This window comes from Anguilla rostrata, chromosome 19, assembly GCF_018555375.3.
Source record: "Anguilla rostrata isolate EN2019 chromosome 19, ASM1855537v3, whole genome shotgun sequence".
Classification (NCBI taxonomy): Eukaryota; Metazoa; Chordata; class Actinopteri; order Anguilliformes; family Anguillidae; genus Anguilla; species Anguilla rostrata.
In genome coordinates, this window is record NC_057951.1 from 5,160,825 (window position 1) to 5,175,525 (window position 14,701).

Consider the following 14,701-nt stretch of genomic DNA (forward strand, 5'->3'; position numbering starts at 1 on the left):
CCTATATGAAGACTGCAGGGTTAATTCAGATAAAGCATTAATGCCGCACCCCACGATATGGAACTGGACCCTGACTGACCCTGAGTGCCCTGCAAGCCGGCGCGTGATTGGTCGTCACCCCGGGGGGAGGGAGGGGCTCAGTCAAAACTGGTGTTCCGTTAACTGGCAAAAAAAAGCGACTCCCTAGCCTGCAGAAACGATTAGGCGGAGCAGCTGGCGTAGCCTTAGGAGCTCCGCGACAGAAGAGTGTTCAATCACGACCCGTTTTCCCCGTTAGCAACCATTAGCACGGTTTCGCCAAGTACGTTTTTCGTTTCGCGCGCCGCCCAGTAAACACAAAAAAGCCCAAAGTGAGACCGCTAGCCGTGAGTTTTGCGTTTTTTTGTTTTTGTTTTCAGGAGGAGGAAAGAAGGCAGCTGAGGGAGACGTCCATCCACCAGCTGAACTCCGAGCGCTACGTTCACACCTTCAGGGACATCTCCAACTTCTCCGGGACGATAAACGTCACGTACCGCTACCTCGCGGGCTCGCCTTTGCCGCGTAAAAGTGAGTACCCCCCCCACCCCCACCCCCGACTCCCCCCGGGCGCCGTTCGGTCCGTTCACCGGTTGTATATGTGCATTTGTGCACAAACCTCGTATCTCCATTTTTTTGTCTCTTTGTCCATTTTCTCTTTTCTAAGGGCGCGTTTAAAGTTCTTGTCCAGCTATATTTTCTGTCACTGCTTCGTAACTCAAGAACTAATAAAGTTGGTTCAAAAGCCCAAGTGTGTTTTGTAAGGACACAGATGCACAGTGCCGATATTATATATATAATACAATGGATTTCGGGTGACCATCAAATGACTCCAGATAATGAGTAATGAAGGAAAATAAAAGCCGTAAAGCCTTGACTAACGCGTTCAATATGCCGAACAAGCTGTCGAAACAGACGAATTAGAAAATGTCACTGTTTCAAAAATGCCAAAAATCAATGAGTGCGTGACCTCACGAAACAGTAAACAGAAATGCGGAACGTGACGTGCGTTTTCAACGCCTGACTGCCCCGCTGTCGCTGTTTTTTGCTTCCGCAGAGTATCTCACCATCGGGCTGTCGTCCGTCAAGAGGAAAAGGGGGAACTACCTCATGGAGACGATAAAGTCCATCTTCGACCAGTCGAGCTACGAGGAGCTGAAGGAGATGGTGGTGGTGGTGCACCTGGCCGACTTCGACCTGGCCTGGTGCGAGGGCCTGGTGCGGGACATCTCCCGGAGGTTCGCCCACCACGTCATCGCCGGGCGCCTGCTGGTCATACACGCGCCCGAGGAGTCCTACCCCTCGCTGGACGGGCTGAAGAGGAACTACGGCGACCCCGAGGACCGGGTCCGCTTCCGGTCCAAGCAGAACGTGGACTACGCCTTCCTGCTCAACTTCTGCACCAACCTCTCGCACTTCTACGTGATGCTGGAGGACGACGTCCGCTGCGCCAAGAACTTCCTGACGGCCATGAGGAAGGTGGTGGCCTCCCGGGAGGGCTCCTCCTGGGTGACGCTGGAGTTCTCCAAGCTGGGCTACATCGGGAAGCTCTACCACTCCAAGGACCTGCCCCGGCTGGCCCACTTCCTGCTCATGTTCTACCAGGAGATGCCCTGCGACTGGCTGCTCATCCACTTCCGGGGCCTCCTGGCGCAGAAGGACGCCATCCGCTTCAAGCCGTCGCTCTTCCAGCACACCGGCTACTACTCGTCCTACCGGGGCTCGGAGAACAAGCTGAAGGACGACGACTTCGAGGAGGACTCCCTCGACATCCCCGACAACCCGCCCGCCAGCCTGCAGACCAACATGGACGTCTTCGAGAAGTACGACGCCGCCAAGGCCTACAGCAACGTGGACGAGTACTTCTGGGGCAAGGCGCCCTCCACGGGGGACTTCTTCCTCGTCGTCTTCGACAAGCCGGCCAAGGTGGGCAGGATCAGGGTGGTGACGGGCTCCGACGACCGGCAGAGCGACGTCCTGCGGCACGGCGCCCTGGAGGTCGGGGAGAAGGCGGCGGGCGCCAGGCGCGGCGGGCAGTGCCCGTCGTACATCACCCTGGGGGAGTTCCGGAGCGGGAACGTGGAGGTCGGCGACGTGGACCGCAAGATCGCGTTCGACGTCTCGTGCGTCCGCATCGTGGTCACGGCCGGCCAGAAGGAGTGGCTGATCATCAGGAGCGTGAGCGTTTGGACTACGCAGCCGGCGAGCCAATAGCGGCGCCGCAGCCCCCCCCCCGGCCGTCGTGACAGCACTTTCACTCCTCTCTAAATATTTATGTATTTATGTATTTATTTATTTATAAAGAGGTCTAATGACGCTTGAATTCAGGCGGGTCAGCTTTTAATCGATGGTGCGCTGACCCGAAAGAAAACGTGCTTTTGATTAAACTGAAAAACACTGTAATGGTTTTGTTACGCTACTTTGCTTCCCTTTCTCCGTCAGGGACAAAAAAAAAAAAAATCCTCAAAAACAAAAAAAGGATTTCTGCTCCAGCGGTCCGGCGTGGGAAGAGTCCTCGAGAATTCTGCCGCTCCTCGCGGTCCGAGCCCCGCCCAGGACCCGGCGCGCCTGCGCCTCCTCGTGCGTGCTCTCAGCGGCAGCGCACGTGCCTCCCTGGCGCCGAGTCGACCGAACGGGACGACCGCCCCCCGCACGACCGGCGCAAACGGACCGCGAAACGTCACGACCGCTTCTCAGCCCCCCTTTATTCGCTCGACCGGCATTTCTTAGGCACTAACGGTGTCGTCTAGACGGGCTGCCTGAGCGGCCAGCTAATGGCAGCGTTCGCCCTGAAATTCACTCTAACCCAACCGCGGCCGTCCCTTTTCTTCTTTCTTCCTTAACACAGATCGGCCAGTCCTCCTGTCGCTAAACGAACGAAACCGACGGCTTTCGGACTGGAAAAAAAGTTGAACTCGTATTTTGTTTGCGAGTCAAAGTTCAGGGCGAGGCAGCACTGTTCTAAAAAGCATCAGCGCTTACATTTATTCACGCCCTAGCAGCCCTGAAAACAAAATAGCATTCCAGTAACTCACCAAGTTGTGGTATATTCAGTTAACTACCAAGTTTCTTAAAAAAATAAAGGTTTAGTAGGGCCTAGTCTTTTTGGCAGCCAGCCTGGATGCTTAAAAAAATGGTGCAGTGTGAGTTGCACTTAGTCTTGGTGTAGGCTGCAAGTTGCTCCTGTAGGAAGCCCCAAGGGCCCCTTTCTGGGTCCGGTATTCCGGAACATATGCATAAAACTCGGGAGTTTGCGCTCATTTCCACAGTGAACCGTCAATTTAATTTACTCAAAAACCTTAACAGATACTGCCGGCCGACGAGAGCGGAAGTTTAGCCTGACAAACCCGGCTCCTTTCAAGCAGTTCATGCTGGGTCAGATATTCACCGTGTTCCCGGGAAATAAAAGTGTTCGTTACAATAAGACGCTCCCGCGGTGAGTTTAACGTGGGTTTTCGGTAGAGCCCGGGGCAGTTAAACCCAAACTGACAGGCCCCGGCTATATTTATACCGCGCGCTATTTTGCATCGCCTGCCACCTTCCGAGGTGATTCTGGCTCCGCGGCTACATTTCTGGGGAAACGTCCAAAATGGAGGCAATCTCGCTCGGAGCAGGCCCTCGGTGTTTATTTCAGACTTTATCTGCCACTTACACGGTGTTTGCGTTCCATTTTGTTCGAGGAAGACAGCAAGGAACTTCATTTTTTTACACCGGCAGCTGGTTAGACGGCTAAACGGCTGGCTGTACAACATCAGGAGATCTTTTTTTTTTTGGGTTTGTTTGTTTGTTTGTTTTTCGTCTGTTATAACGATTTCAATGTTTTTTTCCTCCACGGTAAATGATTATTGATTTCACAGGGGTTTTAATTTTAATCTCTACTGTCATTAAAATCATTGAGTCCATTCATGCTTCAGTATTTGGGGTGGGGGGGTTATTTCTGTTCAAACCGCTTTGTGTTTATCAGTGTTTGTTCTGTCTGCCTGCCCGCTGCTGATCTGTGGCTGGAGTTCTCAGTGACAAACGATGTGGAGCTAAAGGTTTTCACCCCGGTGCGATTTTGCCGGTACAAATTGGGTAACTGTGAGGCCCCCCTGTGTGTGGTGTGGGAGAGGAAAGGGCGCCCGGGAGGTGCGGTCTTAAATCACTCAATAATGCGATTCCGTCCTCGTCGTCCCGCCCACACGTACCCCCCCACCCACGTTTTACTGAACTGAGCGAGCGACCGCGTTTCTGAGGACTGGCTCACCGCTCCACCCTGTGTGTGTGTGTGTGAGAGAGAGAGAGAGTGTGTGTGAAAGAGTGTGGGTCTGTGTCAGTGTGTGTGTGTGTGAGTGAGAGATAGAGAGGGAGTGTATGTGAGAGAGAAAGTGTGAGAGAGTGTGTTTGTGTGTGTGTGTGTGTGAGTGGATGTGTGTCCGTGTGTGAGTGTGTGCGTGTGTGTACACACAAGTGAATTTGTGTGTGCTGCATTAAACATTCTCCTTTCACTGCTGTCCTCACTGCATGTTTGAAATCTGTTTCCCACAAACGCTACACCATCGTCGTTTCTGTACTGCACTGAAAATACCGAATCAGCGCTCATTGTGTGATCATACTGAGATGTTGAGGGGGGAAAAAAAGCTTGTTTTCTTACAGTAAACCATTACCGCAAGCTGCTCTTCGAGTAACAGCGCCAACGTGTTGCTTATCCTTTCAAAAATAGCTCCGCAGAACAAAGGAGCAAATGGAACAAGAACACTGACAGACTGTGATGTGCGCTGTAGCCAGCTTCTGACTCAGAGGTGGGCTTTGCTGCTTCAGAGAGTGTCACAGGGCCTTGCGTGGGCCCAGGCTGTGCAGCGCTAACCTGTGGAGGAGAGTCCGAGCGCGCTAAGCCAAGCTGCGCAGGCCGACCCCGGGTCCTCAAGGCGGCAGCAGCTAACGTGCTAACGTGCTAACGGCTTTGACGCGGCGCGGCTAAAGCTAAGTTTAAGGACTAAAATGGACTCTTACCAACCACGGTTGTGAAGCGAAATGGGAAAAACTGTAAATCAAAGTTACGCGTGAGCGTTAGCTGAATCTGGGTGCCAAACGACTGCGAACTGTCCCTCAAACGACGGTGCGCTGGTACACTGTGAGGCAGGGCTGGCTCTGAGCCATCGGAGGCCCCGAGGCTAAATGTTGTTTGGAGGCCCCCTTCGGAGTTAAATTCTACTCTGTTGTTTGGAGGCCCCCTTCGGAGTTAAATTCTACTCAGGCTCGGCTGTGGCCTTTCTGTTGCCCTAGGGGGTCGCCGTTTCGCGATTAGGGACCCCGGGGGAGGGGGCCCGACAGAGGGGGGCCCCTAGGCGATCGCGTGCGTCTCCGGTGCCTAGAACCGGCTCTGCTGCAGCCGTTTAAAAAAACAAAAAAAAAAAACAAGACGCGTTTCCAGAATAAATCAAAATGGCTGATCGACAGACGTTATCAAAGGGTGCGTCGTGGAGAGGAAGCGCCAATATCGCAGAACAAAGAATACTCGAGACAGAATGGGAACGAGGTAAATGACACGGTGACGGTTTAGATCAAACTGAAGCTCTGCTATTAAAATAAAACAAAAAGATATTGAGTATTTTTGTGACGCCGCAGTGCGGTTTCATACCATTTTTACAGTATTTGCACGTCCGGGTGCAGAAAAGAAAGAAAAAAAAAGTGCCCGTTGTTACTACCCGACCCTTAGTGACAGACTTTAATTAACAGCAAGTCGTTAACACACGATCGGCCGCGTTCCACAAACTCTAATTGGCGTGGAGGGGTGCGTCCAGCCTGCTTTCATTTAAAAAACGTACGGACGAGTCTGACGACCGACGGCGGTTTTGCGAACGGACGATCCGCGATGAAATCAGCGTCGACGTGGAGCGGAGAAAAGGGGTCCTTTTTTTTTTTTTTTTACCGTCTTCCAGAAGGCCCCGCCATCTTGAAATCGGGGCGCGCGTCTACAAACCGCCGCTTGGCCATCCCGCCGCCGCCATTTTGAACTGGAGCCCGCGCTCGCTCGTTCTGAACACAGCGTACTTTCAGCTTAACTTTGAGTCGTGAACAACAGCAACAACGATAATAGCGTCGGGAGTAACTGTAGGATTAGCATGAGCTAAGGGTGTTTTTTCCATTTTTGGAGCAATTTTTTCGAATGCATAAATAAAAAATAAAAAAGCTGAAATCTGTCACTCAAAGTCAAACTCAAAGTGCATTGTGGGCGGATGAAATCTGGGCCTTTACTGGCAAAGTGTTTTTTTTTGTTTGTTTGTTTGTTTTGTTTATTTTGTCCATCACATGTACAGTATATTTATTACTTGTTGTAATTTCCCTTGACGTGGTACGTTGTGATTAAAGTGGAGAGTACGTGGAAAGGTGTTCACTTTCTCAGTGTTTTTCCCCCCACTGTAGGCTGCACTGTACTGTATGTATATTGTAAAATGATAATGACATATATTTTTTTAAGTATGTCTCAATGTAGTTGTTCAACTGCATATACTGTAATGGATAAGAGTTCATATTGTGTTTGAATTAAATGAATGCCAAAACTCTTACAAAGATATATTATTTGTTCCGTTATTATCATCATCATCTTCATCATCATGACAGTATGCTGCTTTCACAATACATGACTGATTGTCTGAAAAGAAAATGAGGAAAAACGGTGCAGATATGCTCAGATATTAAAGTCAAGCTAGAGGTGGCAGTACAATTTGGTGGAGTCATGTGCTGCAGTGTGTTGTGTGTGTAGGTGGACAATGTGGTTGTAAGAGAGTGTGTTGTGGGGAGAGAGTGTGTGCTGTGTGTGGTGTGTGTGTGTGTAGGAGTGTGTGTGTGAGAGAGGAGAGAGCGAGTGTGTGTGTGTGTGTGTGAGGTGTGCGTGTGTGTGTGTGAGAGGAGTATGTGTGTGAGAGAGAGCGAGTGTGTGTGTGTGTGTGTGTGTAGTGTGTGCCTGTGCTTGTGTGTGTGTGTGTGTGTAGAGTGTGTGTGTGTGTGTGTGTGTGAACAGGTAGCTGAGTGACAGTCACTGCATGCGCCAGCGTCTATGTGGCTCAGTTTGCCACAGACTGGCTGTGCTGGAGACTGAGTGGGCACGCCAGCGAATGTGTGCTTGAGCGATTGCCTCAGTGAGTGAACGCTGGCTAATGCTAATGCATAGCTAATGACCGATCGGGGAAGGGGGTGCGTTCGAGCGGGGAGGGGGGTGCGTTCGAGCGGGGAGGGGGGGGTGCGTTCGAGCGGGGAGGGGGGTGGTCGAGCGGGGAGGGGGGTGGTCGAGCGGGAGGGGGTGCGTTCGAGCGGGGAGGGGGGTGCGTTCGAGCGGGGAGGGGGGTGCGTTCGAGCGGGAGGGGGTGCGTTCGAGCGGGGAGGGGGGTGCGTTCGAGCGGGGAGGGGGGTGCGTTCGAGCGGGAGGGGGTGCGTTCGAGCGGGGAGGGGGTGTGCGTTCGAGCGGGGAGGGGGGTGCGCTGCGGTAGCGGGGAGGGGGGTGACGGTTGTAGCGGGGGGGCGTTAATGACCGGGTGGTGCGTCGAGCAGCGGAGGGGGGTGGTTCAAAGCGGGAGGGGTGCGTTCAGCCGGGAGGGGTGCGTTGAGCGGGAGGGTGCGTTCGAGCGGGGAGGGGGGTGCGTTCGAGCGGGACGGTGCGCGGGTGTCCTAACGCGCCCCTTTGTAGCCGAGCGAGCGGCGGCGTGACCGCGTTAGTGCGTTTGTGGGAGCGTTAATGATCCACTCTGCGCACCTGAGACAGAACGGATGGGTGCGGGTGAGTGAATGGCTGTGCCAGAGAGTGTGTCAATATGCCGGTGTGTGTGTTTGTATGCAAATGGCTGCATTAACATCAGCGGTAACACACAAGGTTGCGCATTCGTATGTTTGCGTGCAAGGGGCCTTCAGTAAGGCTCTACAGCATACAGGTGTGTAATAGACCTCCTGCAAGTCTACTTCACAGGCCAGGATTGTTACAGTATTTTCCAAAGAACAGTGATTGCTCACACAAGCAATCAGTGATAACTAGTGTAGATAAGCAGTGATACCTAGTGTTGATAAGAAATGATAACAACTGTAAATAAGCAATGATTAGCTGCAGTGCAGATAAACAATGATAACTGCAGTGCAGATAAACAATGATAACTATAGTGTAGATAAACAATGATAACTATAGTGTAGATAAACAATGATAACTATAGTGTAGATAAACAATGATAACTATAGTGTAGATAAACAATGACATTGTGATAGGGATAACTATATAAGAACAATGATAACTATAGTGTAGATAAACAATAACTATAGTATAGATAAACAATGATAACTAGTGTAGATAAACAATGATAACTATAGTGTAGATAAGCGACGATAACTATAGCGTAGATGAACAATGATAACTATAGTGTAGATAAACAACGATAACTATAGTGTAGATGAGCAATAACTGCTGGGACAATTAAAAAAACTGCAGTGTTGTTCATAGACTCATAGTCCATTGAATCTAATGCACTCATAGGAGAGTCCTTCAGTGAGCTTTACTGAAGCTTCCGTTGCCAAAAGCAGAAACTCCCCACATAAATTATTCATTTTTATTCATACATAAGTTTTCAGATATTTGAATATATGAATAATGAATACATAGCATACAGGCTTATTTGCCTCAAGAATATTCAGAATTATAGTTCTTTATCTAACTGTCCGTGTTTGCTTTCAGGAAAGGACAAACACCTTACTTACAGAAATTTCGACCCGTGCGACTGCCTTGAAAACTGTCGGAAGTCTGAAAACTGTTTTCAGCGAGAGACGCTAATTTATTTAGCGAACGGCTGCGATGCCGAAAGACGTCGGACGTGATACGCACGGACGCACAATGGGACCCATCGAAAGAAAGAAAACTTACCCAGGAAGGTCACGTTCAGATCATGGATTCATTTACAGAGGTGATCTGGCCTAGAGGGCTTTAATACCACAGCCATGAAATTCATCGTAAAAAAAAAAAAATCACACAATTCGATTGTTTTTCTGTAGATACCGGGTTGCCAATTGGCTTGACTTGATAAAAAGCCATATTCATCATAGCTTTGGATGTCGTGACTCTTTGGTCACGAGACTGCTGAACTGAAAAACACTGTACAGCTCATTTATCTGCAGTAATAACGGTAATAATTACATCATTCCGCCAATTTTAACACTCGTCGTGTTAATGCGAACGTGCAAGTCAGTTTCTCCTTGTGAATAAATTGCTCCGAGAGAGATCAAATGGTCTCTCGAGTAAAAACGTGCTCTAGCACGGTTGACTTAGCACTGAATATTTTACCGTGCAAACGAAAAAAAACAGAGTAAATAATGTTGTCAAACAAAAGAATGGCGGATTCGGGGCTCGAACGAAAACGCGCCTGCGTCTGCCGCTTTCTGGAGGGGGTTTCGTCTAGCGGGATTTAACGTCGCGCGATTTTCGGTTTCCCGTCGGGACGGCGCGAGCGGAGCCGCGAAAGAGAGAGCGGGCGGGGTCGCTACCGTTACCGCGGCAACCCAGGCCTCGCCGACCGCGTGCCGTCCCGAAGGTGCCCGAACGGTCCCCGGTTGCCGTGGCAAAGGCAGGGCCATCGTAAAGAGGCCAATAAGAGCGGGAGACCACCTGGTCAACGCCGGGGGGGGGGGGGGGGAGGTGGGCAAACGAGGGACAGAAAACTCCTTTTCTCTCGGTCCCCCGCGTTTCGATCGACCGCGCTCGTCGATGCGACGGCCGCTCTTCCCCTTAATAATTACGACCCCGCCGCCATCGCGGGCGTAATGGAAAAACAGAGATTACGAGCAGGGAAAACAAATCGATAGTTATCACTTTCACGGCAGCAGACATTTGGGTAGGGGAAAAAAAAAAAAAATCAATCTACATTTTAATGCAGTTGGTACCTTTGACAATATTTGTAAAGAGACAACCCATCATTTTTTTTTTCTTTGCCGCTCCATTAAAGAACCGCACAGATGGAATATTTGGCTCCGAGGGCAATTCTGTGGCGTATTTCAATATTGTAACATCGTGAAGTAAGACATCAAATTTAAAACTTCAAGACATTTTTTACTGAATAAATTACTAAAAAACGTGGAAATAATATGAAACTGCAATGCAGGTAGGTCAGCCAAAGGACGATTGGTTAGCCTAAATGTGCGAGCGTGGGGCTCTGTGCCTTCGTGAGCAGCCGGTTGCCATGGAGTCAGGGGGGCGGAGCAAAGGGAGCGACGGTGAGAACCTGAAGGAAGCCTGCAGGAAACAGGAAAGCACTGGAGGGCCAGTTTCCTGCAGGAAACAGGAAAGCACTGGAGGGCCAGTTTCCTGTGGGTCTACAGGAAAGTGCTAAAGGGACAGCTTTCTACAGGAAACAGAAAAGCATTGGAGGGCCAGTTTCCTGTGGATCTACAGGAAAGTGCTGAAGGGAGAGGAGAGGGGGGGCGGGACAGGCGAGGTCAGTAGCTATTTGGTGACTGAACAAAGAAAAGTCGTAATACACACACCCATAATCATTTTTCCATTATGAACTTATCATTTTACTGTCATCATTTTTACATTCAGAACCCTGCAATAAACCTTACTGGGGTTCTTTGGACAACCCAAAGTGATGAATATCTTCACTTTAATCTACTTTGGTGTGTAAAAAAAAAAAAAGAAGTAATAAATGGAAAGGAGAGGGAGACGGTCGGCGCACCGTCCTGGCCCGGCTCTCCCAGCGGCGCATTTTAATTTACCGCCGAGCCGGCAGCCGTTCCCCCGCCGTGACCTCGGCGAGAACCGGGGCGGCCAAAGAAACTCTGCAGATAAATAAATAAGGATCGCCCGAAATAGAGCGCCGCTGCAGGGAGAGCGCGGGGGATTGTGGGTAACGTCTTCTCAGGCCGCTGCGCACAGCCAGCCGGGCGGGGGGGAGAGGGGCGCAGATGATGGATCGCTCGCGATTATTCCGTTCTGATTACGACGCTGCGGCGGAGGCCGGCGGCTCGCTGGTGGGCGTCCTGGCGGAACGGCGGGTTTCCCGTCCTATTCACGGCCGTCTGTCGACGAGCTGATGGGGACAGCAGCACAGACTGGAGCAGCCTCAACAGATACCAGACCATGGGGTCCATACACACACTGGAGCAGAGCCTTATAACAGAGACCAGACCGTGGGGCCCATCCACACACTGGAACAGAGTCTTATAACAGATACCAGACCATGGGGTCCATCCACACACTGGAACAGAGCCTTAACAGATACCAGACCATGGGGCCCATCCACACACTGGAGCAGAGCCTCAACAGATACCAGACCATGGGGTCCATCCACACACTGGAACAGAGCCTTATAACAGAGACCAGACCATGGGCCCCATCCACACACTGGAACAGAGCCTTAACAGATACCAGACCATGGGGCCCATCCACACACTGGAGCAGAGCCTCAACAGATACCAGACCATGGGGTCCATCCACACACTGGAACAGAGCCTTCACAGATACCAGACCATGGGGCCCATCCACACACTGGAACAGATACCAGACCATGGGGCCCATCCACACACTGGAGCAGAGCCTCAACAGATACCAGACCATGGGCCCCATCCACACACTGGAGCAGAGCCTTAACAGATACCAGACCGTGGGGCCCATCCACACACTGGAACAGAGCCTCAACAGATACCAGACCATGGGCCCCACCCACACACTGGAACAGAGCCTTAACAGATACCAGACCTTGGGGCCCATCCACACACTGTAACAGAGCCTTATAATAGATACCAGACCATGGGGCCCATCCACACACTGGAACAGAGCCTTAACAGATACCAGACCATGGGGCCCATCCACACACTGGAGCAGAGCCTTAACAGATACCAGACCATGGGGCCCATCCACACACTGGAGCAGAGCCTTAACAGATACCAGACCATGGGGCCCATCCACACACTGGAGCAGAGCCTTAACAGATACCAGACCATGGGGTCCATCCACACACTGGAACAGAGCCTTAACAGATACCAGACCATGGGCCCCATCCACACACTGGAACAGAGCCTTATAACAGATACCAGACCATGGGGCCCATCCACACACTGGAACAGAGCCTTATAACAGATACCAGACCGTGGGGCCCACCCACACACTGTTTATATTTGGCTTTGTTTACTCGCGCAGCAAAGCACGATGGGAGCTGGGCTACCCGACCGCGCTGTCGCTGACAGGCAGTCTGAGGCGGCGGCGCCTTCGGGGCTAAACGCTGCCCCCATTCCAGCGGCACATTAAGCTCTTCTAATTACGCCCATTTATACACACACCTGCCCGGCCGCATTATCCTCCTTAATGGGGCCGTGGGGACCACAGAGACGGTTCCGCTATTCCACAAAAGCGCCCCCCCGCCCCCCAGCCCCCGCCCCCCCCCGCCGAACGCGGCTCAGGGGGGGGTCTCCCGCGAGGAAACTGGGATTAACGAGTCCAAACGGGAGGGGGGGAACCTGGAACGCTTCCATCGGAGCGCGGAACGTTCCGGTCGAAACGCTTCCTTCCTCTCCCGTTAGAAGCGAACGAAGCGGCAGGGAGGGTGGGGAACGGGGAGGGCGGGGGGGGGTAGGGGGAGGAGTGGGGGTTTGGCAATCTTTTTTGGAGCCCGTTGTTTCGAACGCCGGGTACGCTGGGAAATCAGGGCGGCGCGGCGGGGGAATTCGAGACTCGCCCATTGCGCGGCTTTCGCCCAGACGGAAACTTTACTTCCTGTTTGCGTTCCGTCGTTAAGTATTGATTACGGTTAATGACCCCCCCCCCCCAAAAAGCTCAGAGCGGGAGACTTCTGTTCAACCAGGACGGTCTGCTGAGGACAGGTTCTCATTTTCAGACGAATTCTCATTTAGCGGAAGCCATTCCGCCAGCGCGGGAAAAAAGGGGGAAAAACTCCGCCTCTCCGAGATGAACCCAGAATGCCACGCTCGCGCTGCCCTTGATCCTCCGATCGCGGACGCGTTCTCCGCGGAGTCGAGCCGTTAAGGGGAGGCTTAGCGACGGGGCTCCCGGCTCCAGGTCGTAAATCTCCCCTCTAGACGAGACGTTAGCGTAGCCCAAAAAAAAAAAACGAGGCGCGAATATTGATGTTAGCGCTTAAAGCCTTACTTCGTCTCCCCCAAAAAAAGAGATGGCTCGCGGGGAGGACGCGCGTTAGCGGCACAGTGAGGGGGGGGGGCTCCCCGTATTTCGTGCTAAGGAAGTGCGACCTGCGTTTAACTCTCTGTAACGGTCCTTGGCGGGAGCCCCGCTCTCCAAACGGTTATGATCGCACTCATTACGAAAAGAGTGCTCTTTTGTGCCAACGCCCCCGCGTGCTGTCGTCCCGATTCTAATCTCCCGGTCTCCATGTCCATAGAGCCGTTGGGAGGGGGGGGGGGAGAATGTTCTCGGCGTGTCGCAGCTGCTGGTTTTGGTTTCCGATTTAAAGACTGTGCGCTCTGGAAGACCACACTGCTTTTCGTCTTTACCTTTAAGTGCCGTATTTAACCAAGCGTTCGGTTTTATTTAAATACTTACGGCCCCATGATGAGGTTTCTGTTAAAGCTCTGTTCTAGTGTGTGGATGGGTTAACTGAGGAGCTACAAAGGAGAGAGACAGCTGTAATTGCAGACTGGGGCCACAGGGGGAGCCAGAGGCCTGAAAACCTACCCTCGGTACGACTCTGAACGCACAGGGCACGGGGACCCTGAAGACGCCAGCACCGAACTTTGCTCGGTTTACTTATAAAAATGTATTGATCTTCAAACCACACACGCCCCATCACGCTCAACATTCACCGAGTCCGCGAGATTGGACACCGTCCAACGGGCCTGCTGTAAAACTCGGATCTGCTCAGGGCCGATAAAAATGAAACGGTTCGATTCCGGGGGTCGCTCGAGCGGCTAGCGGCAAAGCAAACAGCCCGTCATCCGACCGCTACCCGATATCCACGTAAAGATACCGCGCTTTTACAGCCCGCTGAGCGCGTCCAGGTCGCATCTCTCAATTTACCGTCCCGCGAGGTCACGCAGGGTATTCGAGGCCTTCAAAATAAAAGCGGCCAGTTATTACGCTGATCGAACGCGTTTGCTGAAGTAACGTCGGATGTTCGGTTTTAACGTGCGACTGAAGGACGACGAAGAACGCTCTGCTGTCCGAACGGCGCTTTGAAAATACGTTGACAGGCGGTTCACCCCGTATGCGGGCCACGCCCAAAATCTGGTTTTTAATCTGGGCCGTTCCGGCGTCTTCCAGGACCCACAATCCACTGGGGGCCTCCGGGCCGGACGTGACAGCAGTTACGCTCGACACGCTAGACTGAACAAAGACAGTCGGCAGAGCACTGTGGATTTCAAGCAAACCAACTGGATAGCAAAAAGGCCGTTTACAAAGGGGAAATGCATAACCCTTTATGAAGACTTTGAGACTTTGCTTTCAGTCAGCAATAAAGTCATAACAGTGCTGGGTATGGCTACTGTACCTGAGAGACTGAGAGAAAAAAAAGAGTGACTTCTTTCTCTTGGCTAACCCGTCTGCAAGTGGTGAAAAGGGATGTCACAGAGACCCTAACGAGTTCAGTAGGGGGCGCTGGTGTGCACGGGTGTCACATTTCTAATTGCAGATTCCCGCACACCTATTGCAAGCTGAGGTAAAGACTTCCTCATGAGAAGCTGCCAGTTTAAGGAGGTGGACTGGGGA

General features: G+C 51.9%; 1 protein-coding gene across 2 annotated transcripts in view; it reads left to right on the forward strand.

Annotated features, from left to right (window-relative positions):
- LOC135245545 (alpha-1,3-mannosyl-glycoprotein 4-beta-N-acetylglucosaminyltransferase C-like) overlaps positions 1 to 4,915 on the forward strand; it is a 73,794-nt gene extending 68,879 nt beyond the window's left edge. For both annotated transcript variants that reach the window (XM_064318644.1, XM_064318645.1), the window contains 2 exons: positions 399 to 546; positions 1,073 to 4,915. In XM_064318644.1, the coding sequence (XP_064174714.1) occupies positions 399 to 546; positions 1,073 to 2,229 (1,305 nt within the window). In that variant the 3' untranslated portion in view covers positions 2,230 to 4,915. The remainder of the gene's footprint in view (positions 1 to 398; positions 547 to 1,072) is intronic.
- Positions 4,916 to 14,701: the final 9,786 nt, after the last annotated feature.